Genomic DNA, 25,902 nt, shown 5'->3' on the forward strand with positions numbered 1-25,902 from the left:
ATGAATAAAAGAGACAAAACCCCTGTCCTTACAGAACTTAATTCCAGAGGGGAGAGCCAGGCAAATGAAAAGAAGTGAAATAGTACTAAATGCTGATTCCTTGAAAACACCACCCCACCAAAAACAAACAAACAAAACAAAATATATTGAGAACAAAACTAAATTCACTGCTAACAGTAGTAACAGAGGTGCTCCCTTGACTATTTTCCGTAGAGTGCAGAGTACAAACTCCAGATATAGATTTTGAAGTCTGGTTTAAGGCAGGTCTTTCAGTGTGAGGGGAGCTTGATAAGAATTGGGTAAAGGTCATCATATAATAGTTTAGGATTGGTGGATATAGCAATATGAGGGTTTGGGGAGGTATTCAAAGTGTCTTGGAAGTTGTTAGACTGAATCATCAAATCGGTCATTTGTTTGAGGTTTTTCCATGTTTCTGAAATAAACAACACAGTTATTGTTTTTAAGTTCCTGGGGAAAAGTTTCCTGGAATAATATATCCATGTTAATAAAGATAGTTGTTGTTCAGTCGCTAAGTTGTGCCTGACTCTTTGCAACCCCATGGGCTGTAGCACACCAGGCTTCCCTGTCCTTCACCTATCTCCTGGAGTTTACTCAAATTCTTGTCCATTGAGTCAGTGATGCCATCTCATCCTTTGTCAGTCCCTTCTCCTCCTGCCCTCAATCCTTCTCAGCATCAGTGTCTTTTCCAATGAGTTGGCTCTTCACATCAGGTGGCCAAGTACTGAAGCTTCAGTTTCAGCATCAGTACTTCTAGTGAATATTCAGGGTTGATTTCCTTTAGGATTGACTGGTTTGATCTCCTTGCTGTCCAAGGGACTCTCAAGAGTCTTCTCCAAGACCACAATTCAAAAGCACCAGTTCTTTGGTGAGATGGGGGCCAGTAAAACCCTGTTAGTGCAGATAAGCAGATGTGAAAACTGTGTTAATGTAAGCTGTGGGTGTGGATGGCTTGGGTCCTCAGAGGTATGTCAAAAATGATAACTGGAATAAAGCAGGGGAGGAGATTGGACTGCCTGTTGATGTCTGTATACCGGAGATAGATGTTTATAATTTTCATTGGGTGATAAGGACAGGCCTCCTGGAGGCAATAATATTCGCATCAAGGTCTGAAGTGAACCTTGCAGATAGATAACCTGGGCTTCTAGGCAAAGGCGACATAAAAGGCCCCAGGCGGGAGTGTGCCTTGAGAGTTCCAGGAATTGCATGGAGGCCCACACGGCTTGGGTGGTGGTGGGTGGAGCCAGTGGCCCATAGTGAGCTAGGAGGTCAGAGAGATAGGCAGGACCTTGGCTTTGGCTCTGAGTAGACTGAGCGACTTCACTTTCACTTTTCCCATTCACATACTGGAGAAGGAAATGGCAACCCACTCCAGTATTCTTGCCTAGAGAATCCCAGGGATGGCGGAGCCTGGTGGGCTGCCGTCTATGGGGTCGCATAGAGTCGGACACGACTGAAGCGACTTAGCAGCAGCAGCAGCAGCAGTTGGGAGCCTCTGTCCACATGTTTACTTTAGTTTCAGGTACTGTGGGGCAGTGTGTTTTTACTCAAACCGAGAAAATTACCTTGTGGTATTTTACTGTTGGGGAGTTCTGTTGAGAAATATGAGACAAACAAACAAAAAAAAGTTAAATGTATGTTCCATGTGCTATAACTTCTGATGAAACCTGTTAGGCTCATAAGTATTTTTATTTAACTATTTTTAATAGTTTCATCGGCTAAGGAACTTATCTCTGGGGACCCTTGGTTATGGAGAAAGTGAAGACAACAGGATTGCTTTAAAAGTCTGTAAGCAGCATTACAAGAAAGGGACCATGTTTCCTTCTAATGAGACACTGAATATTGACAGCGACATTGAAATAGGTAACACAATGGTAATTTCATTCTATGCCTTTATCATCTTCTGTGGTAAGAGTGAAAAGCCCTCTCGTGCACAGGCAACCCAAATGAAACCACTCAGCTAATCTATCTGAGGCTTTAACATTTGCCTGCCAAGGGCTTTGGCTCAGAAAACTGTGGGTCTGCTGTGACTGGACCAGGAACATTTGTGGATCTCTTTGGTGCAACTCAGGGTTGTTGGTTTTAGGGTAAATGCACAAGTGTTTCCTGTTTAAGTTTTTCCCTCCAAGACGGGGTGATTAGGCTTTTTGAAAAAAAAAAAAAGAGTCTGTATTTGTTAAATGACATATTGTGGGTTAAAATGCTCGATATGCTTGCTTTTGCATGTATACTCACGCCCAGTCCTTCAGTCATGTCTGACTCTTTGAGATCCTATGGACTGTAGCCCTCCGGGCTCGTCTGTCCATGGGATTTTCCAGGCAAGAATACTGGAGTGGATCATTTGTTAAATATATTAATGCTCTTCAAAGGAGGACTGTGATTAATAACTCATTTTCTCTGGAGATTGTTTGGCAAAAGTTAACATCTCATTAGGTAGAATTGTTTTGTGGCATGCTGTTAAGAATTTAAAGGCATACCATATATAAATGCAAAGTATTTGACTTGAGGCTCTGGAAATTTTGTCATTCATTCAGCAAACCTCTGGTGCACAGTTTCCACACCTCAGGCATTCAGTGTTTTATGAACAAGGGTTAGGGTTGCAGAGATAATCTGTCATGGCTCCTCAATTAGCTAACAGGTCAGGAATCAGGATCCTAGTAGCCGTGTAAATTTGGAGTAGTTTTATTAAAGAGAGCTTCATAGTTCATTCGCCCATATTTCCTGTAACTCGATTTTAAGATGTCTTGGTAATATAATAGAGGGACATCCATATAAAACAAAGGTTCTCATGCTTTTTTCAGCAGGCTATCTGTTTAGAATCTTTCATGAGTAAATGTGTCCCGTCCTCTTGTCTCTAAAACAAACAGCCCCAATCCAGTACTGTCAGGTTGCTTCCAGAGACCCATCAATAGCTAATTCTGTGGCCAGCAGCCTTATCTTATTGCCTCACAGGATCTTCTTGGAGAAGGAAATGGCAACCCACTCCAGTATTCTTGCCTGGAGAATCCCAGGGACAGAGGAGCCTGGTGGGCTGCCGTCTATAGGGTCACACAGAGTCGGACACGACTGAAGCGACTTAGCAGCAGCAGCAGCAGCAGCACAGGATCTTCTATCCTGAGACCTGTTTTGTAGTCAGTCTGCAGGGGCTGATCCAGCTTCACCCTGAATCTTTTTCCTGAGCTGTCAGCTGTGCTCCCCACCATGGGCAGTTCCTGTAACTGTGATGAGAGTACTGAGAGGTGGAGCTGAAAGCTTGTCCAGTGACCCTCTGCGTCCAATAAACTACTAGCCACTTGTCCCTTTAAAAATGTGAGACTTAATTGGGTGAATCATATGATGGTTTTCTAGTGATTCATATGTTGTTTTCCTCAATTGATTTTTCTTAAAAAAATGATTAAAGAAATGTGGCCAAAGTAGGTATGAGTGGCTGGGTGAGACGTAGTGCAGAAAGCAGGATTTATCCCCAGACTTTCAGACAGTGGTGTTCTTGGTCGCTTCCCTTCTATCATATGGATCATTTTTAACCAAATAGAGAGAAGTTGATTATTAATTTGACTTTAAGAGACTGCTGAAGCTGGCTGATTGTATCTTTTGACTTATTCAGAATAACTTGTCAAAGAGAACTTTTTGATGTATCTATTCAAAAGGTGTAAAAATATCCTTAAAAACACTTGATACTGGGTTTTAGACTTTCTGGCCTTAGACACATTGGAGGAAGCCTGCAGACAGTATAAATAGGGATTGAGTTTGACTTTAGTGGTGTGGCGTTATAGTTTAAGTAGGTGAATTAGCAGAAGCTGTCCTAGACGACTTGTTCATGAATTTCTTTCCAATTAAGAGGAGCATTCTTCACTGTGCTCAGTGCAGAGATCTGCTGTGCACTGCTTTCCCGGTGGGTTTATATTTAGTTGCGTGACTGATAGAACTGTTCAAGCTAAGGGTTTCTCTTAATTCATGCTGAGGGTGTATCCCCCTGTCTGCTCTAGACCTGTCACTTTACAACTCAGCTTCACTGGAGACTGTTGTGAATCCTGTTAAAATAACTTTTTTTTACAACATTTAGATGGCTATCATTCTAATACGGTGCTTCACTTTCTATACTGCAAATTTTGAATTTCTTAAGTTGTCCTTTCCACATGTTCTTAGCACGAAACATTATGACCATTTCATCATTAGCCCCTGTCATTTTAAGAACATATCCAATCCACCCTCCCTTTGTCTCTGGGAGGGTTGTTGTTCCATCTGTTCCAGTGTTCTGCCCTGTAAATGAGAGGTATTTGAGTGATGAGGCTGCTACTCCAATACCAGTTTGTTCTGTTTGAGGTTTGATGGTTTTTTTTACTTAGGGCTTTTGCCATTCTTAAAAAAAAAACCCTCAGTTCTTAGGTTTTGCTGCCACCACGTGCGTGACTATAGCATAAGGTAAGACAGATTCCAGAGTTCTGAGTGTGTGTGTGAATAAAGTGTAACTCTATTATCACAATGAAAGAATCTGAATAATCAAGTAGACTTGTATAAGGCAAATTTTACAGATAGTATAACATTGACTAACATATACTGCCACATTTCTCTGAATCTAAGGTGTCATCAATTTAAAAAAAGACTCATTGATTTTAGAAACAATTGAGAGTGACAAAAATTAATGTCTTAGAATGAATGAAGTACAGGAGAGAAAGACCTAGGATAGTATATCTGGCACACAGATTTTTAACATATTATTCCTCCTTTCAGAATATTGTCATTTACTCAGATCAGTTTAATTTAAATGTTATTTTTTCCTCTTCCTTTAGAATAAGAATGTTAGAGGTAGAAGGGCCTTAAATATCCTCAGTTTGAACTTTACTTTACAGTTGAGGAAACTGAGGCTCAGTCAGACTTGGTGATGCCGTGATTTAGTGACCAAGGGTCTTTGCTTCTCCAAGCCCAGTGACATGGAACTCACCTGGGAGCTTGTGAGACAGGCAGAATCTCAGGGCCCCTTAGAGCTGCTGAGTCCACACTTCCATCTTAACAAGATCCCTGAATGATATGTACACACGTTAAACTTGGGAAGTACCGGCTCCGTACTCCCCAGCTGAAGGCCTTTGACTTTGCATAGATCTCTCTCACCAACTTCACACATTTTCTACCATCCATCACCGTCAGCCTTCAGTGCACCCTGTACACATGAGGACACCTCTGCCCATCAGTAGGCTGCGCTCTGCTGTGCTTAGTCACTCGGTCGTGTCTGACGCTTTGCGACACTGTGGACCTCCAGGCTCCTCTGTCCATAGGATTCTCCAGGCAAGAATACTGGAGTGGGTTGCCATGCCCTCCTCCAGGGGATCTTCAGACCGAGGGATCGAACCCAGGTTTCTCGCATTGAAGGCGGATTCTTTACCAGCTGAGCGTTAGTCCACCCATCAGTGTGTTCCCTTACAAAAGCCGCTCGGGCAGGCGCTTGCCTCTCTCACTTCTTTCTCTCCTGAATCCTCCCAACCATCACCGGGGTCTTCCATTGGTGAGCCCCACTGCCCCAGCTGCTGATGCCCATGGAGAAACGGGCCAGAGCAGAACACACTCATGCTGCCACCATAATCAGCAAGCCTCCTCGCACAGCCCCTCTCCACTCCCTGTCAGCCTGGTGTTACAGAGGTGAGGCAGTAGTCAAAGCCCCCCTCCCCCCAGCCCAGCATCAGGGCCCACCCGTTTCAGCTTTCAGAAGTCACACCCCTCCTCTCTGAGCTCAGTTCCTCCCTGAATTCCAGACTCCTCCTCCATTCACCCCACTGGGACACGACTACCAAGGATTTCAAATCTGCTGCGTTCAAACAGAACATTTCAAACCTCCCCCACTCCACCCCTGCCACCCTGTTTCTTTCTTACTCTTCCCCATCCCAGAAAACAAAAGCAGTATTTTCATATCATGCCATCATACTCCCAGTTGCTCAAGCCCCAAACCTGAATGTGTTGAGCTCTCCGTTTCCATTGCCGCCTCTGTACTCTAAACCTCTGTCATTCTTGCTTGGATCTTCACCCACTGCCCTGTCCCTCAGCAATCAGAATGATATTTTTTTTAAAACTTGGGGAAATGGAGTCATATCATTCTCTGGCCCAAAATCTGTGAGTGGCTTCCTGTTCTGTTTAGAATAAAACCCTCAAGTCCCTGTAGTACTGGCCAACCATCTGCCTCCCCTCATGCCCTCATACCTACCCCTACTTCATTGTTCCCACCTCTTTGCTGCTTGTTAAACAAGTCAAGATCTTTCTGACCTGGATCTTAGTGTCGCTCAGTCGTGTCTGACTCTTTATGACCCCATGGACTATAGCCTGCCGGGCTCATCCATCCATGGGATTTTCCAGGCAAGAATACTGGAGTGGGTTGCCATTTCCTTCTCCAGGGGATCTTCCTGACCCAGGGATTGAACCTGGGTCTCCTGCACTGCAGGCAGACTCTTTACCGTCTGAGCCACCAGGGAAGCCCGCAAACAAGTCAAGAGTTTTCTGACCTGGATCTTAGTGCTCACTTAAAGAAAAAAAAAATTTTTTAATTGGAGGATAATTGCTTTACAGTATTGTGATGGTTTCTTCCATACATCAACATGAATCAGCCGTAGGTATACATATGTCCCCTCCATCCTGAACCTCCTTCCTATCTCCCACCCTATCCCACCCCTCTAGGTTGTCACAGAGCACTGGGCTGAGCTCACTGCATCACCCAGCAAATTCCCACTGGCTATCTATTTTACATATGGTAATGTACATGTTTCCATGCTACTCTCTCATTTCGTCCCAGCCTCTCCTTCTCCCAGCTGTGTCCACAAGTCCATTCTCTGTGTGTTTGCGTCCCCATCGCTGCCCTGCAGTGGAGGTTCATCTGTACCATCTTTCTAGATTCCATACACATGCTTTCATATACAACATTTGTCTTTCTCTTTCTGACTTACTTCACTCTGTACAATAGGCTCTAGGCTCATCTACCTTATTCAGATGGACTCAAATGAGTTCTTTTTTATAGCTGAGTAATAGTCCATTGTATATGTGTACCACAAGGTTTGTTCTGTCTGGAGCACTCCCCTTGGATCTGTGCTCAGCTGGGGGTCCTTCCTCCTTCAGGGGTCAGTTCAAACAGCCCCAGTGCCTCAAAGCCCCTTCCCAGCAGTTCTCCCCAGGTAGGGCCACCCCACCCTCTGATCCCTTGTCACTTCGTTCTGTCTTTGCAGTAGTGTGTATACTGTGAGATCATCTTGTGTGTATTTTTCATTCTTGGTTTATCTCCCCCATTACAGTATAAGCTCCATATGGACCTTGTCTATCTTGTTCATTGCTGTCTTCATTGCCTGGCCTCTGAAAGCTTTCAGCAGATATTTACTGAACATCAGGTAGAAAGCCTGGGTCTCTTGAGTTTCTGAAATAGAAGCTCAGGGGTCAGCCTCATCAGTGTACTGGTGAAAAGCTCAGGCTCTGGAACTGAGCACATGTGGACTTAAATTCTGGCTGGCCACCAGCTAGCTGTGTGACCTTGAGGAAGTTTCTTGGCCTCTCTGTGCCTTGGTTGGTCCATCTGTAAAATGGCAGCAACAGTGTCCATCTCACAAGGTTGCTTCAGGGGTTAAACAAGATGATGCATTAAACAAGAGAACATATCAAACCCCAAGCACAATGCCTGGCAGAGAGTAAGTCCCTGTATGTTTTTGCTATTTTCATCATCATGAGTCTTTTTCTATAAAAAGTGAGTTTCTTTTGATTATCTGTCCTCACTGTATTAATCAAGGCCCAGTCAGGAAAACCAGCACTGAATTGCTTCTCGACCCTAATGGTCCATTTGCCAAACACAGGGAGACACCCCTTATGACACCTGCCCTTAAATATTGTGGCTGTTGAATTGTCCATTCAGCTCCATGTCCTCAGTTTTGGACCAGAATACCTGATTTTCATGAAATGTAAGTGTATCTTCCCTAGTTTGAGTGTCCTATGTGCTAAGCAGTGTTTAACAGCCACAACAGTTATGCCCTTGCTCTCACAGACCTTGTCCTCTAGTTGAGGGAATAGATAAGCAAATAGAGAGTCGAATTGTGGCAGAAGATTTTCAGAGAACAACCCATGGGCCCTACCCCAATTCTTGAGCACCTAGCTAGTGTCTGGCATTGCAGGAGGCCCTGACTTTCCTATTTTCGAGGCGGGACCAAGGTGCAGCAACAGCCCGGATGAGAATCAGCCAGGCTGGTTCACACCAGTTCTGGCATCAGGGCTGGATGGCCTTGAAAGGCACTGACCATGAAAGGTGTTCATTGTCTCCAGGCCTCCTCAGTTTCCTGCCAAGGTGTTAGGCTACAAAACAATGAGACTAATTTTTATGTGAAGGTCTTGGAATCATTCTTATATAGTTTACAGCTCCTAATTTGTTTTTATTTGAATACAATCTAAGTTCCTTTCCTCTCTCTTAATTTTATTCTTTGGAAAAAGTATTGGACTAAACAGAAAGCTTGCCAGATAGCACAAAGATGTCCTTGTATACCTTTCATCTAGCCTTCCCAAATGCCAAACAAAGGTACTTAACTAAAAGAGTAAATTTTACCACATTTATTTTATCATTCTTCCTACATATAAAAATTTCTCCTGAAACATGAGAATAAGGGACAGACATGGTGTCTCTACCTCTAAATACTTGTATAAAGAAAGAAAAGTGAAAGTGTTAGTTGCTCAGTTGTGTCCGCATGGACTGTAGCCCACTAGGCTCCCTCTATCCATGGGATTCTCCAGGCAAGAATACTGGTGTGAGTAGCCATTTCCTTCTCCAGATCTTCCTGATCCAGGGATCAAACCTGGGTCTCCTGTATTTCAGGCAGACTCTGCCATCTGAAGCACCAGGGAAGCCCCAAATACTTGTGTGCCTCTCTCCAAACTATACAGTGTTCAAAAACACGAGTAACATGGATACAACAGTATAATCTGCAAAGCCTATTCACATTTCATCAGTTGCCCTGATATTCTCTACAGCAAAAGCCACACCCAACTTTCTGATCCAGCATCACATACTGTGCTTGGGTGTCATGTATCTTTAGTCTCCTATAATCTGGAGAAAAATTAAATTTGGGGCCTTTTTTTTTTTAATGATCTTAACATTTTTAGAGAGTAGAATGTCCCTCCCTTGAGTTTTCCTGTTTCTTTGTGACTGGATTGAGGTTATGTATTTGGTGTGGAAATGCCACACAGATAGTACATTATTTCAGGAGGCATATGATGTCTCTTTATCTCACTCCTGATGATGTTAACTTTGATCATGTGGCTAGGGTGGGACCTGCCAGGTTCTCCACTGTAAAGTTGCTCGTCTTCCTGTTGTGATTAATAAATATTTAAGATGCTTTGGAACTTGGTGAGCCTCCTGCTTCTCATCACGCTTTGGCCTTCTAGTTTTAGCATCTGATTCTTACCTGACTGTCACTGTGGTTCTTTCATGGCCCTAGATTGCATTCACCTAGACCTTGAGGCCCTCTCCAAGGACCCTCAGGACTGGAAGAATTCATCATTCTTCAGACTAGAATTTTATCGGTAAATACACTTTTTAAAATTAATTAATTTTTTTCAAATTTATTTTTTAATTGAAGAATAATTGCTTTACAGAATTTCGTTGTTTTCTGTCAAACTTTAGCATGAATCAGCTATAGACATACATATGTCCTCTCCCTCTTGAATCTCCCTCCCATCTCCCTCCCCATCCCACCCCTCTGGGTTGATACAGAGCCCCTGTTTGAGTTCCCTGAGACATACAGCAACTAGAGAAAGCCCGCGCAGCAATGAAGACTCAACACTGCGCGGGCGTTCTCTAGTTGCGATGCCTGGGTGTTACTCTCTAGTTGTGGTGCGAGGGCTTCTTGTTGCAGTGAAAAGCACAGGCTCTAGGACGTGCGGGCTTCAGCAGTTGTGGCTCCCGGGCTCTAGAGCACAGGCTCGATAGTTGTGGTACACAGGCTTAGTTGCTCTGTGACATGTGGGATCTTCCCAGATCACAGATCGAACCCATGTCTCCTGATTTGGCAGGTGGATTCTTTACTACTGAGCCATCAGGGAAGCCCCAGTAAATACATTTTTAAGTCTCATTCCCCAGGACACAGGGGTGGGGAAGGGAGAGTAGGAAGACTGTGACAATTTATATCTTGTAATATGTTTTTATTCAGGCTCTTGCAAGTTGATATCTCCTTTCAACTCAAAGGCATTGACCTGCAGACGATTCATTCCCGAGAGCTTCCAGACTGTTACGTCTTTCAGAATATGGCAAGTATCTGTTTCACTAAGCCACTTTTTATCCTTTTTCTTGACTCCTTTTGTAGGTGCAGAGTGTACAGTGCACCTACCTATAGATGTATTAGACAAAAGTGTGTTTAAAACAGTTTGAATGCCATGCTATAGCATCGTTGGTCCAGAGGCTGTGACTTCTAAAAATGAGGCAAACCTGTTCCAACTTTTTAAAACTAGATTTCTGGGTTGAAAAGAGGAGTTTTCAAAGTGGACTTTGACTTCCTACTCTCCTAATACTTATTTTTTTTTTTAAAGTTTATGACCAGTGCTTTGAGTGTCTATAATGTTTTTCCTGCTTTCTAAGGAAGGTCTTTGCAAATGTTGTAGCAAATGTTTTCAAACCTCAGGGCAGAAACTGCCCCCTTGATCCAAAGGCCAGTCTGCAAAGCATCAATTGCTGCAGCTTTTATTTTTGGACGGGCAGGCATGTGCCTTGGAATCCTTTCTTCCCTCCCTTCTTTCATTCCTTCCTCCCTCTTTCCCCCTTCCTTCTCTCATGTTTAGTGATGGGCAAAACTGAATGCTAAACTGGCTGTTGTGTGTCATTGCTGTTTTAGCAGTTCAGAAGTGTGCTTCGTTTAACAACAATCGCTAAGTGCTCAATGAGTCCCTACGAGGCAGCAGGCAGGTTGTCATGCTCTAGAGGTACCATGGCCCTCAGGAAGCTTACACCCTAGTGAGAAAGATAGACAGAAAAACAGGTCAACAAAGAAATAAAAGTAATTACAAATTGTGATGTGTAAGTAGGGAAGAGTGTCTGGAGCAGAAAGTAGCATGATTTGTCTCCTGCGGTGACCCACACGTTGCAAAACGCATTATAAAATCCAAGGCGAAGAGCTTGGAGAGCTGAATGTGTAGGTTCAGCTATGATTGAACCCACAAGTGAGCATCTTTGAGCACAAACCACATACCTGCTACATATTCTCAGTGTAATCCAAGAATATCTCTATGACCAAACCAGAGGTTAGAGAATTAAGCTATACAAACCTCACTTTTATACCTATGTCACAAGTCACAAGTGTTAGTCGCTCAGTCGTGCCTGACTCTTTGCGACCCCATGGACTGCAGCCCACCAGGCTCCTCTGTCCACGGGATTTTTCCAGGCAAGGATACTGGAGTGGGTTGCCACTTCCTTCTCCAGGGGATCTTCCCGACCCAGGGATCGAACCCGGGTCTCCTGCACTGCAGGCAGATTCTTTACCATCTGAGCCACGAGGAGCTAGGACTAAACTTCCACTAGTCCTGGCATTCAAGGCCTCATTCCCTCCAGGAAGGCCCCGAACATGCTTCTCTTAAGTCCTAACATACTCTGTGTATGTCACTTATACACTTTAAATGCTTGATATATAATGTGGAAGATTGAGGGCATTTAGAAATCTTAAATTCACCCCATAACCTTGGAGCAATCTTTGCCACATCTGAAAGCATTGTACATAACACTGCTGAAAACATTATAAGTAGTGCTTGAAGCAAATAGAAAAATAATCTCTAGCATAGTAAAAGCCTAGAATCTCATACCCAAATGACTAAATTGAAGCAAATGCTTATAAATTCCACTCAGGGTAATAAATGACATCTTTGTGTTCTCTTGTCAGAAATTGGTGGTGAATTCTCATTTTTATTCCTCAGACCAGTTGGCTATTTTGCATTAGGGTTTCTCTGAATCTGAATGTGGGTTTAGTAGAATTTCATGTATACACCCCTTGAGCCAGCATCTTTTTGGCACCAGGGACCAGTTTCATGGAAGACAATTTTTTCACAGACTGGGGGAGGCAGCAGTCGGGAAGGATGGCTTTGGGGTGATTCAAATGCATTACATTTATTGTGCATTTTATTTCTATTATTATTACATCAGCTCCACCTCAGATCATCAGACATTAGATCCTGGAGGATGGGGACCCCTGCTTTGGACCACAGTTTTTCATTAATAATAGGAAGTTGTGAAGGAATCATGTTATGAGGACATTTCCATTGGTCTGATTCTTTTTGGATCAGCATGCCGTTTGGATGCCATTGATATTTTAAGCAGAGCTCATCTAATGCGTCATACTTTCTGCTGGGTTGTAACCTCTTCATCTGTTTGTGTCTCTAGATTATCTTTGACAATAAAGCTCACAGTGGCAAAATCAAAATCTATTTTAACAGTGATGCCAAAATCGAGGAATGTAAAGACTTGAAAATCTCTGGATCTAGTAAGTATGTTACATGCTTGCCCATTGTGGATTGTGAATGATCTTTAACACTTCATTTGGGGATTTGGGGGTATATAAAGGGTTTGCTTGGATGATAATAAGAAGAAAGAGCTCCAGAAAACCACACTTTGAGCATTTGCTTCTGTCAAGCATACTCTGAAGCTTTGCATTTTTGTTCAGTTCAGCAAATGTGGATTACAGGAGAGGCTGTGTTGCCCAGTAGTTAGGAGCAGTTTCTAGAGCCTGACTGCCTGGGCTTGGATTTTGGTTCTGTTTCCTGTGCCTGTGATCTTGGACAAATTCCTTCACCTCTCCACGTTTCAGCATCTTTCTCTGAAAAGTGAGAGTAGCAGTAGTACTTACTTTCCAGGATGTTGAGTAGTAAATGAATGACTGTGTAAAGCAGAGCCCTGAGAGCCAGAGTTGGCGGACAGTCATTGCTAGCACTCTCGGAAAGAAAGAAAACCCCTTCGTGAGGGACACTGACATGCTTAGAAAATCTCTAGCTTGTCCTGGATCAGACTAAGTGGTGGAGGCACAAGATATGAGGGTCAGAAAAGCAAAGGTTCATTTTGACAGGGACAGAGCAGGACATACAGTAGAGCAACACTTCTGGGAAAAGATCTGATTTGCCCTGAGCCCATGACAATGGAGCAGGATCAAGGCCTTCAGAGCCCAGAGAGCAGCCTATACAAACCTGGTCCGTTACTCAGTCATTACTCATAAAAAACTTCTTGATCCACAGGTTAAAGTGGGCTCCTGAGACCCCTTTCTTGTTGAGGGGTTTGGATGATGTTAACGATGGGTGGTCAGTGTTTTTTCATTTACAAGTTTTGTTTAACTGAACCTGCCTTTGACCAAATCTTAGAACAAATTAAAATGTAAAATACTTATGGTTCCTGACTATTTTGTATTAGTTTTAAATTAGACTAATTTTGTGGCTTTTCAGCTATATAATACGTGTGTGTGTGTGTGTGTGTGTGCATGCGCGCGCACTCGGTCATGTCTAACTCTTTGCGATCCCATGGACTGTAGCCCACCATTCCTCTGTCCATGGAATTTTTCCAGGCAGGAATACTGGAGTGAGTTACCATTTCTTCCTCCAGGGGCTCTTCCCCACCGAGGGATCGAACTCACTCTCTTGTGTCTCCTGCATTGGCAGGTGGGTTCTTTACCATTAATGCCACCTGGGCTGATGATTCTGAAGTTTTCGTTCGGTAGTTCCATTTGCTGACTCAACCTCTGATCAGAAAGCACACTTTTAGTTTCTGTTAAAAAGTGGTTACTACTCCTCAGCATTCTCCGTACAGAAAGGCACAGATCAGATGTGAATTTTCCAAGTCCAAGTGTAGGCTGCAACTATTTTATGTGAACAAAGCTAACCCTTGTTGTATAGGAAGTGTGGTTTGGAATAGTCATTTGATCAAATAAATTAGTTAAACAGGTTTGCCAGAACCTGGTTTCCTTCCTCCCCACAGGCACCCTGACCACACTGGGAAGTTTTCCCTGAGCCTTTACTCAAAAGAGAGAAGCTCTAGCTCCCTCTTGTGGCCAGTGGGGAGAAACACAATCTCACAGCTGGAAATATTGACATCTTCTTCCAAAGCTGCATCTTATAAAACTAGATTCCATGACCAGGAGAGGGCATATATAAAATAATATGATGTCTTAGAAAGCTGAAGTTTGGAAAACGGCTTATAAAATGGATTTTTTTTCTTCTGTGTAGGAAGCTGTCTGGTGGATTGATTGCCCTGGTTTGGGGGGAATGGGGACAAAGACAAGGGTGACATCTGGTGGGGGGGAGGTCCTGGTGCTATTTGCAAAACATTCTGAGATTCGGTCACATCCATGTGCTTCCCATGACACTTCTCTAGCTTTGTCGTTAATTGTTATCTCAAGGTGAAATAAAAGAGGATATCCAAAAAACAGAGAGGATGGCCATTTTCACATACAAACTTAAAGTTGCCTTTTATGACTTCTAATATCCATTCCCAGTACATCACTAATCCTCATGTTAACTTGATTTTGTAAATGTAGCCGTCTGAGCCTGGGAGCTGGAGGGGATGTGTACTGACAGGCAGGACTCCCCATCGATAGGTGATGTAAATGAATGTCCCAGCGAAAGGGGCTCAGTAAGTGTGTGAAGCGTTGGTCAGGGTCACACAGGTGGCAGTGGTAGTGTGTGTGGGACTTCTCAGGGCCCTGGAAAGACTGGGTGGTGGGGTAGGATTTCCCTAACCAGGTTGGCAGAAGCAACTCTCTGGACTAGAGTTTTGCAAACCCAGTTTTGAGAGCTGTTCTTGTGGGAATAACATAGTGTCAGTAGAATCAGAAAGTAGTTATGATGTTTGGGCTTCCCTGGTAGCTCAGATGGTAAAGAGTCGAACTGCAATGCAGGAGACCTGTTGGATCCGAGTCAGGAAGATCCCCTGGAGAAGGAAATAGAAACTCACTCCTGTATTCTTGCCTGGAGAATTGCACGGACAGAGGAACCCGGGGGGCTACAGTCCATGGGGTTGAAAAGAGTTGGACATGACTAAGCTACTAACACACGCATGATGTTTATAAAATACTTTTTGTAACATGTCAAACTAATCTCAATAAATCAAAATTTAAAAATACAATACTTGTTTCTCTGTTATGAAGGATGATTTATCTTCTTAGTTTCAGGCCTCAGTTTCCTTAGCTGTAAATACGGCCTAATTCAAGCAGTCTTAGAGATTTTATTCTAGTTATAGGTCAGAAAGGAAGGTACTAGATGCTGTGCTTGCATTTTTTAAAGATTTCAGCCCCATCTTTCCAAGAACTGCCCCTATTCTCTCTGCCTCATTCATGGATCCAAAAACAAAAAAAAAAATGGTGGTCTTGGATTTTGGATTTTGGTCAGGTTGTGTTCTTACCTACCTATTAGATAGTATCTCGAGATAACTTAAACTTGTGAAGTGGAAAATGCTAAAGAGGGAGGTAAGTGCTCCATGTGAGACACTAACAAGCACTTAACAGGGATCATTTGCCTGATTTCCTAACAGTGCATGAAACTGGTACAGCTATGCTCCCACATGGTACCCAAGGCACCAAAGCTGGGCAAGGCTAGGCAACTCGCTCAGTGGATTCTATTTACTAGCTGGCCACACACGTAACCCACTGGATGAGCTGCTCTCAGACACGCGCCGAGATTGCTCACGCCGTTATTATCTCTAAACCTGTGGACACGCTCCCGTCTTCCTCGTCAATGCCTTCTCTGCAGAGGCGTCTCTGTGGAGCACCCTGACTTCAGACGTTCCTGAAGGTTGCCTGTCCCCAGTCCTGCTTCCTGCTCCCCTGGCCTTTCTCCATCTGGTTCCTGAGTGTGTCTCCTCTCCTAACTCCCCGCCGTTGCCACCCTGCTGCCCGCCTTCCCTATCCTTCCGAGTCTGCATTCCTGTCTGTCATCTCTGATTGGCTGAAACCCATGGTTTCAGTCACCACCGAGTCGTCCTCTCTTGTCATGAATGTCCAGGCTGAGCCAGTGGACCCAAGACAGAAAAGAGGTCATTCTTGATCAGTCCTTCCTTACTCCCTAAGTCCCACTGAATCTCTCTTTTTCATCTCTTGCTACTTTGTGTCTTATCCTTCTGTGTCTTCTCTGCCTCTGACGTTGCTGAAACCTTCACAAATTCCAACTTCGATTATCGTAGTCTTCTTATGTTCTGCTGGGGTCACTGTACTTATCTGTAAGTATGCAGAAGCATTATGCTAAGCACAGGCATTGTAGTGTTGAACAAAATATATCCAGTTCCTGCTTCTCACCAATCATGTAGTGGGGAAGATGAACATTGAATAGTATAGTAACTGCTCTGTTTGTTATGTGTATGGGGCAGTTCTAGGTGCTTTCGTATATGAACTTACTCGATCCTCATGACAGCCCTATAAAATAGGTTTATTTTTTTTTCATTGTACCCATTGTTTTGGATGAGGAAACTGAGGCAACTTCCCCAAGACTCCACAACTTCTAAGTGCAGAGTCGAGACTCAGAGCCGGGTCTCTGGCTCCAGAGATTGTCCATTTTCGTTTGATACTGTCTCTATGCACCTTGCTGTGCTGTCTTTGAATATACAGCTATGAGTTCAGTGACCTTCAAGCAAAGGGGAGTAAATGGAGCTATAGGTGTGTATACCTGTGGACAGGTCTATGATAGGGTTTGGAGGGATGGGTTAATAGGAATGGGAATTTAGGGGATTCTGTTCTGAGGAGGAAAATACTCAAGGCTGAATAATCCCCGTGTGTGATGGGGAGGGTGATGTTCCAGGCCGAGGTGCAATGTCCTTGAGGAGAGAGAGAGCTGGCACGAGCTTGCACGCATCTGGCAGGAGCAGGGAAGAGGGAAGAGCAGAGTGGCCTCAGGGCGGAGGAGGTGGGGCCGGGAGAGAGCGGCAAGCTGCCGTGAGAGCCATCGCTGGGATTTGGGACAACACCACGGAGTCTGAGAGAAGCTAAGCTTACAGTTTGGTCTTCCTCTAGTACATTCCCTGTGCTACTGTGTGTTCCAGGATCCAAATCTCTGTACTCTGTGGTGACTAAATGTGAAGCAAATCTTTTTAAAAAAGGGGATGTATGTATATGTACAGCTGATTGACTTTGCTGTACACTTTGTAAAGAGCAACTATACTCCAAAAAAATAGAGACACAAATCTGGTTACTACTCTCTGTACTTTCATTCCAAGTGGTTGTTTTTCCCACATGTATGAAGAGCTTATTGAATTGGCACTCTCTGATGGGAAAGCGCATGGTAAGACTGAGAAGCAGAAATGGGGATTTTGAGTGGTGGATTTTAATGTTGGTGCTGTGCTTATTCGGAGAAGGCAATGGCACCCCACTCCAGCACTCTTGCCTGGGAAACCCCATGGACAGAGGAGCCTGGTAGTCTGCAGTCCATGGGGTTGGGAAGAGTCGGACACGACTGAGCGACTTCACTTTCACTTTTCACTTTCATGCACTGGAGAAGGAAATGGCAACCCACTCAAGTATTCTTGCCTGGAGAATCCCAGGGATGGCAGAGCCTGGTGGGCTGACGTCTATGGAGTCGCACAGAGTCGGACATGACTGAAGCGACTTAGCAGCAGCAGCAGCAGCAGCTGTGCTTATTAGTTAGTTGCTCAGTCATGTCCTCCTCTTTGCGACCCCATGGACTGTAGCCCGCTGTCCAGGGGGATTCTCCAGGCAAGAATACTGGAGTGGATTGCCATGCCCTCCTCCAGGGGATCTTCACAACCCAGGGAAGCCCTTTAAAATGTTTGTTCCCTCATTGATGGAGAACTGATATTTTTGATTTTGTGTGAGAGAACTCAAGAGTATGTCAGTAGTTTTGCCTCTTTTGAATAGGGTCCAAATGGACCACCTTCTATTGAATTCTACTCTATAGTAAATATTTATAAATACATTTTAGTATATCTGTTAAGAATTTATATGTTTTTAAATGCATAATTCGACATCAGGGAATGATTGCCTTGTTTGTGAACCTCTGAATGAATGCAGTGTAATTTGTTTCTGATATTGAAGCATTTATCATTTGATTTTATTTTCCAGGTGCCATTTTGTTTGGAAATTATTCCCAAGTAAGGTGTGTTTGACGTTTGAATTCTGTTTTTGTTTCTCAGTTCAGAAAAACACTCAATATGTCCTGGTGTTTGATGCATTTGTCATTGTGATTTGCTTGGCATCTCTTATCCTGTGCACAAGATCCATTGTTCTTGCGCTGAGGTTACGAAAGGTAAATGTGTGTTGGAATATTCTCCCTCCCTTTCTGACCTCCGCCTTCAGCTTGTCCAAACAGTGGGGCCTTGACGTAGGGTTATCTTGCCCTATCTGGGGCCTTGACTAAATTAAATTCCTTTGAGTGATTGTCCTCCAACAAGGCATTAATCAACCTGGGGTGTAGAGAGTGAGTGCAAGCTCCTGGCCTGTCAGGTAGAATCAGAGAATTATCCTGCTTCGACCTGAGCTAATAAGCACGGATGCACAGTAGTGAACTTCTCAAGATTTTGAATGTTTCTAGAATAGATGAGACCCTTTTAAATTCAAGAGTGATCTTAAGAACAGGGTAATAGCATGTGTGGGTTTCATCTTTTGTCTTCAGATCAGAGTTCATTTTGACAGGAAGGCATGGTAAATGGGTTATAATGATGCATAAAATACTTTATCCTATTTTTTAAAATAGTTTTTAAATTCTTCCCTGAGGTTCCTTTTACCTTTTTACCCTTAGGACTCTCATGACTATATACTCTAGCACAAATTTTGTCCCAGTGTGTGGCATGTGTATAAACAGACTAGGGTCAGTGGAAGTAGGAAGTCATCAGAATACCACGTGGAGCAAGAAAACGGTCTTCACTCTATTTTCTACTTCTTGACCTGTGTCAATTTATTTTGTAAATACCCAGTTCTCTTACCCACTGACCCCCACCCCAAGTCCCTTGATATTCTGAATCCAGAGTCAGGGTCTGGGTTCTGCCAACGAGAGTGGGGGTGCATTGGGAGCCCACACCCAGGAGCTGGGCCGCCTGGACTCAAGTCCTGGCTCGGCTGCCCTGTATCTTAGTTCTTTCCTCCGGAAGGAAGAGTCCATGGTGCCTAGTTCGTAGGGTTGTTGTCTGGTTGAATGTGTTGAGAACATGTAAAGCATTTGGAATGGACTCTGTTAGCTATTTCAACAAGAGTCTGTTGGAGTGAGGGTGCGGCATTCGGTGCTGGAGTCGCTCAGTTCACTGGTGTGCTCGCCTCCAGCTGGGGTAGATGGTGGGGGAGGGTGTGAGCCGTTATCTCCACCCTCCAAGTGAGAATCCATCACGTTGGAAAAGGCGGTATTGTGCCATCGGACATGCCAGAGCTCTGTTCTGCACTTTTTCCTTCCAGAGGCCAGTGCAGTTTGTTAGAAATGCTTTTTTTTTTTTTTTTTGCTGCAGAGATTCCTAAAGTTCTTCCTGGAGAAGTACAAGCGACACGTGTGTAATGCCGACCAGAGGGAGTTTATCAACCAATGGTATATCCTGGTGATTATCAGCGACCTCCTGACAATAATTGGATCCGTGTTAAAAATGGAAATTAAAGCCAAGGTGAGGGCAACCCATCTTAAATCTTTTGTTCTTTCTGTTCTTTTGGGTGATCTCACATACTCTTAAGATATGCAGTGATTCTCATGCTTTCTCTTTTCTCACATCCATAGAACTGAAGCCTCCTTTGACCTGGTTTTTTGTGAGTGGAAAGTGAGGAGGTGGATGTTCTGTGGAAGGTGATAGTCCCATGAATGTCCTCTCGGGAACTTGGCAGCATCTTCAGAATAGGAATTGAAGTGTGAGAGGATTGATTGCTTGGTCCGGTCTTATTTATTTTTTTAAGTTGCAAAAAGCAGCCTCTGACCCTTGCTCCAATCACGCCATGAGCCCGGGGTGCTCACCCATGACTGATGGGGGCTCTGAAGGATAGAGGTTTTATTTGAGGATGATTTGAGTGGCTCTAGTTGCCTGGCCCTTGGGTAACTTAGTTGATTTAGTCTCCCAAGTCTTGACTCCTCCCCTCCGTGCTCTGCCTTCAGTTAGCAAATCTTCTCAGCCTCCCCTCCCGACCTCTAACACCTCCCTCTCATCCATGGCAACTGCTCTGCTTCCTTCAGGCCATCTTCCTCTTTGGTCTAGGTCTTCTCATTGTTGCGGCTCCTCCTCCCACCACAGCTGTCTCCTCACTGTTGCTTTGCCTTCAGCCTTGTACCCCTCGGACCCATCCCCACAGCCGTCAGCATCATCTTTCTGGTGTCTATCTTGCCGTGACAATCCTTTCTGCCTCAGAAACCCCCTTTGTGATGAAGTGGCCTTTCTTCAGTGTGGTCTCCAGGGTCCTCATCGTCCAGCTCTCCTTTCCTCTCCCGCCCTCGCTTTCTCTGGCCTGTCTTGTGGGCTCCCAGCCTGAGGCCCTGGTTCAGCCTCTGTTTACTTGCAAGGCTCTCCCAGCCTGTCCACCAGGCTGGCACTCCTCTGGGGCCACGCGCGTGGGAGCCCTATGTAACAAGGCCAGCATTGTGCCTCTCACTGCACATAGTGCATTATATTAGAATTGTGCTTGTGCGTGCGTCTCTTCAGTTAGACCTAGAAGTCCTTGAGAGCAGGAACTGTTAGCAGATCACACTGGGGCTTTCTTTTAAAAGTGTTAATAGCTGGAAAGTATTGTTTGATAGTTAGCAAACATCATTAGTTTATGTGCTTTAATGCCTAAGTGAGTGGTAAATGCAGTCTCTAGTTCAGAGTATTGTTTGCACAAAGATTTAGTTCAACAAATTGCAATACTAAAAGGAAATGAGAAACACATTTGGAATTGTGCACTCTTATTATTTCCTTCTTCAGTTTAAAAACTCTTAGAATCACTGTAGAGAGGCAGGCAGACCTTTCTTTTCCAGTCAGTTTCAAGCGAGGTTCCTGAGCTGAGTGGAATAGAATATTTTACTACTACGTCTGTTTTTTCATTTCCTAGAATCTCACGAACTACAATCTGTGCAGCATTTTGCTTGGAACGTCTACGCTCTTTGTCTGGGTTGGCGTCATCCGATACTTGGGTTACTTCCAAGCATATAATGTAAGGATGTGGGCCCTGGGCGGCACCACTGGGATTTGGGTCCATTTCTTTGGGATCTATTAGGTACTTTATAATAACTCCCATTCTGCTGTTTTGTTTTGTTTTGTTTTCAGGTGCTTATTTTAACGATGCAAGCCTCGTTGCCAAAAGTTCTTCGCTTCTGCGCGTGTGCTGGTATGATCTATCTGGGTTACACCTTCTGCGGCTGGATTGTCTTAGGACCATATCACAACAAGGTGTGTAGTCTAATTCTTCCTCCTGCACATGAGGCACTTGGGACCCTTAAAAGTGGGTTTCAGGACTTCCCTGGCAGTCCAGTGGTTACGACTCCACACTTCCAATTCAGGGGACTCGGGTTGCATCCCTGGTCAGGGAACTAAGATCCCACAGTGCTGCACAGCATGGCCAAAAAAATAAGTGAAAAGTTTTTTTAAAAAGTGGGTTTCTAGCATTGACCTTCATCCCACTTCTCTCCATCACATACGCTTGACATCAGTGAACACATATCTTTGCATTAGTTTTCCTTTTCTTTCCCTCTCCTGGATGTTGAAGTGACTTTAGGATATTGAAGCAAGAACTGCAGGAAACCGGAGAGCACATTTATTTCATGGTTGTCTGGATCTGGCTTAAGGGCTCATAGGTTAACCCAGCTGGACACCACATAAGAAGTGTTTGTACATGAGATCACTATAATAAAATTGAAAATTAAGCAAGGAAAAGCATTTCAAACTCCTTCTAACTCAAAGGGTTACAGTTTTCATCCAGATTAACTGAGGAGGATGGAGGAGGATAAAGACTGCCAGGAATGACCATGTTAATTATGATTAGAAAGATAACACATCTTGCCTTTGCTGGGGGCTTTGATTTCAGCGTCTGCTTTATTAAAGTTCAGTATCTGAATTCTCAAGTATTACTGGGCTGCAGTCAGTATCATAATTTCAGGGACAACAAAGTTATGTTCAGATGTTCTTGTTTTTTCTTTTTAAATGATTTTATTTATTTACAGCCGTGCAGGGTCTTCACGGAGAAGCCAATGGCACCCCACTCCAGTACTCTTGCCTGGAAAAATCCCATGGACAGAGGAGCCTGGTAGGCTGCAGTCCATGGGGTCGCTAGGAGTCGGACACGACTGAGCGACTTAACTTTCACTTTTCACTTTCATGCATTGGAGAAGGAAATGGCAACCCTCTCCAGTGTTCTTGCCTGGAGAATCCCAGGGACGGGGGAGCCTGGTGGGCTGCCGTCTATGCGGTCGCACAGAGTCGGACACGACTGAAGCGACTTAGCAGCAGCAGCAGCAGCAGCAGAGTCTTCAATGCTGTGTGGGCTTTTCTCTAGTTGCAGTGAGCAGGGGCTTCTCTCTAGTTGTGGTGTGTGGGCTTCTCACTGTGGTGGCTTCTCGTTGCCGAGCACGGGCTCTAGGATGCTCGGGCTTTAGTCGTTGCAGCACCTGGGCTCAAGAGTTGCAGCTCCCAGGCTCCAGAGCACAGGCTCAGCAGTTGTGGCCCAGGAGCTTAGCTGCTCCAATGCACATTGGGATCTTGCCGGACCAGGGATAGAACTCACATTTCTTGCATTGGCAGGTGGATTCTTTAACACTGAGCCACCAGGGAAGCTCTTGGGCATATTTTAGATTCTAGTTTTCTACATGCATATCTGGTGAGAGAGGCCAGGATCAAGAAGCCTGGGAGCTGGGAATCCTCAGCCATAGTTCTGGCTCTGCCGTCAAAAGCTCTGGGGCCTTTGGCGAGCATCTCAACTTTCCCGAGACTCTTTCCTCCCCTTAAAAATGACTGGATGCTCGCTCAGTTGTATCCAACTCTTTGTGACCCCATGGACTGTAGCCCACCAGGCTCCTCTGTCCATGAGATATCCCAGGAAAGAGTACTGGAGTGGGTTGCCATTTCCTTCTCCAGATGTTCTTGTTTTAAAATGATAAATTTGATTCAAAGATATAGCAGGAAATGAAATTTGGTAGGCTTTGTTTTCAAACCAAAAAAGTAAAAGCAATGATTGCATCTTATAGTTTTTTTTCCACGGGCCTTTGGCAGTTGGGACAATAGAAACAACAAAAATAAAAATAATAGCAGCCAACACTTGAGGCAATGCTAAGCGTTTCTCTCTTCTCTTTCATTTAATTCTGTCAACAGCCCAGGGTACTGTCATCTTGACTTAGATGTCCTACAAGGAGAAAAGTAAAGATGTAAAGGACTGTATTGACACTGGTATACAGCTCAGCTTTAAGTCTTGACCTTGATAGTTGCATTAAAAAAAAAAAAGATCAAATCTGGTTTATAAACTCTTCACAAAAATTGAGCAATCCATAAAACTCAAACTTTTGGTATTGTCCTACTAAAATAAATCCTAGTAACTTGGAATCTACCCAGACTTTCTCCTCGTTAAGCGTTACATTTAATTTGTCCAAAGAGAATTACCATTTTCCTATTTGAGAAACTGTATAGTCAACAAAGTGACCACCTCTGTGTTATTAGCAAATCTTGATCATCTTACTGCTCTCCAAGTTCTATCCCACTGATTTAAAGGTGACGCATCAGTAAAAATTGTTCTTTGATATGATCTCTCTGATCTGGAGAATTTGCTGTCTTAGTGCCCAGGAAAATTAACTTTTCTTCCTTACTTGCCTCGCGGTCTGAATGCTTTGCCACATTTTTGTCACTAGAGGGCAGTGTTGCACCATGTGGAATAAATACTGCTCTTCCACAGCTGGTGAATTTATCCAGTGGTCCTGTGGCCATTAATGGCTCTCTACCTTCCCCGGTGGCACTAGTGGTAAAGAACCCACCTGCCAATGCAGGAGACTTAAGAGATGCGGGTTCGACCCCTGGGTCTGGAAGATCCCCTGGAGAAGGGTATGATGGCAACCCACTCCAGTATTCTTGCCTGGAGAATCCCCATGGACAGAGGAGCCTGGCGGGCTGCAGTCCATGGGGTCACAAAGAGTCAGGCACACATCTTCCCTATCCCATCATTGTTCTGGAAGATGCTCAGAAATGTTGCTTTAATTTTACTAAACTAGCTACCATTCTCATGTGCTATGTTCTAAATCGATAAGGTGCCCGTGTTCTTTACCTCCCTTGCTCTGTTAGTCCTCCCATTAACCCTGTGGGAAATATTATCTTTTGACAGAAAATAAGGATCTTAATATGTTAGATTCCTGGGGTTGAATAGTTAGTGAATGGCTGAGATAGGATTCAGACCCAGGTCGCCTTTACCTTAACACACATCCTTTGACCAATAAGCTGAAGGCTTTTCTTCTTTTCATTGCTTGGCATTACCTAAAACAAATCATTACAAAAGAGCATTTAGTCTGACTCAAGAGTGGATCAACCATGAGAGGAAAGCCGAGTCATCAGTCTTATTTCGTTCAATATGTGTCAAGGTTACCTTGTGAAAGATGGTGTTCTTTGTGAGTCTTGACTGTATTTTCATATTTTCAGTTCTGTCCTTTCAAAGAGTCCAGGGGATCAGCACTATCCAAGAAAAATATGAGAGCTACCAATGAGAGCCATGTCTGTACTTTTAAAATTTTTCTAGTAGCCAAGTTAAAAAATTTTTTTGAGAAATGGATGAAATTGATTTTAATTATTCATTTTATTTAATTCAGTATATTTAAAATATGACTTCAGCCTGTATTCAATATAAAACATTGAGATATTTTACATTCCTTTTTTCGGCACTGAGTCTTTCAGATCCGGTGGGCATTTTGTCCTGACAGCACATCTCAGTCTGGACTGGCTATTCATCAGAGTTCCGTAGTCACCCGGAGCGGTGGTGGCCATGTTGGACGTTTCACCTCTTGGCTTATGTCTCTTAGTTAACACCAGTCTGTCACTTCTCCCTGAAGGAGTAGAGAGATGAGAACTCTATCTCTGGGGTTGTGTAGCTGGTCGGTTTATGGCTTCTATCTCCCATTCCTAGCCAGGCTGATATATTTGGAAAACACAGAGTTGAGTTAATTCAGTGGATGCACTGCTCAATAGTTAGAGAAAGCCTTCACTCTGGTTCTGGACTTCTGTTTTTTCTTCTCCGTATTACTTCTTCTTTGAGTCTAAAGTTAGAATTGTTTACTACCCCTGCACATCTCTCTCCAAACCAATCCAAATGGTCAAAAATTTCAGGTTCTGCCAGTCAGTCACTATCTGTTGAATCAGAAGACCTTCAAGTATTGCCTGAAAGCTTGAAAAATGGCACCCTAGTGAGCATTTTCTAAGATTTCTAGAATCACAGCCAGCTTGGGTGTAGAAGCTCAATCGCTCTTTAAACAAACAAACAAAAAACTCTAAAGAGAAGGTATCAGAAAAACCAGAGTTTCACCCTGATGCTTGTTTGACAGCAGGAATCCCACATTTTAGCTTCTGGGTTTCCTGTTAGACATCAGATTTCAATGGTTCAACTGAAAGAGAATAAAAATACAAGTGTCCTGCTGACGTTTACTCCAGCACTAATGGACATTGGCACAATGCCCTTTCAAAATGTGTGAGCATGGCGGGCTGGAGCCTGTTGCTGTTTAATAATTCAAGATGAGGACTGGAAGAATATAACTCTAATGTGGCTTTGACGTTTACAGAATACTTTCTGAGGAATATACACAGTCTTGCATTCATTGTCCCCATTTTGCAAGTGAAAAGACAAAGCATTGAAAAATCACTGGTCTTGGCTGACACCATTGGTAAAAGTTCAGTGGTACCCGAGCTACACCTTCTTGCCTTAAAGGCCTCTGGTTTTAGCTAAGCACCTCTCTTATTCAAAACAACTATTAGCTGGTTAAAACATTTTATGTGAATGCTACATGAGA

The 25,902-nt window shown here is 43.8% G+C and overlaps 1 protein-coding gene across 2 annotated transcripts in view; it reads left to right on the top strand.

Annotated features, from left to right (window-relative positions):
- The window catches only part of MCOLN2 (mucolipin TRP cation channel 2), a 61,013-nt gene that overhangs the window by 23,452 nt on the left and 11,659 nt on the right, over positions 1-25,902 (top strand). For both annotated transcript variants that reach the window (XM_081490059.1, XM_081490060.1), the window contains exons 4-11: positions 1,728-1,881; positions 9,465-9,549; positions 10,176-10,272; positions 12,389-12,488; positions 18,125-18,237; positions 19,427-19,576; positions 20,985-21,086; positions 21,200-21,322. In XM_081490059.1, the coding sequence (XP_081346185.1) occupies positions 1,728-1,881; positions 9,465-9,549; positions 10,176-10,272; positions 12,389-12,488; positions 18,125-18,237; positions 19,427-19,576; positions 20,985-21,086; positions 21,200-21,322 (924 nt within the window). The remainder of the gene's footprint in view (positions 1-1,727; positions 1,882-9,464; positions 9,550-10,175; positions 10,273-12,388; positions 12,489-18,124; positions 18,238-19,426; positions 19,577-20,984; positions 21,087-21,199; positions 21,323-25,902) is intronic.

This window comes from Giraffa tippelskirchi, chromosome 5, assembly GCF_054371585.1.
Source record: "Giraffa tippelskirchi isolate mGirTip1 chromosome 5, T2T-mGirTip1v1.2.pri, whole genome shotgun sequence".
NCBI classification, from domain to species: Eukaryota; Metazoa; Chordata; class Mammalia; order Artiodactyla; family Giraffidae; genus Giraffa; species Giraffa tippelskirchi.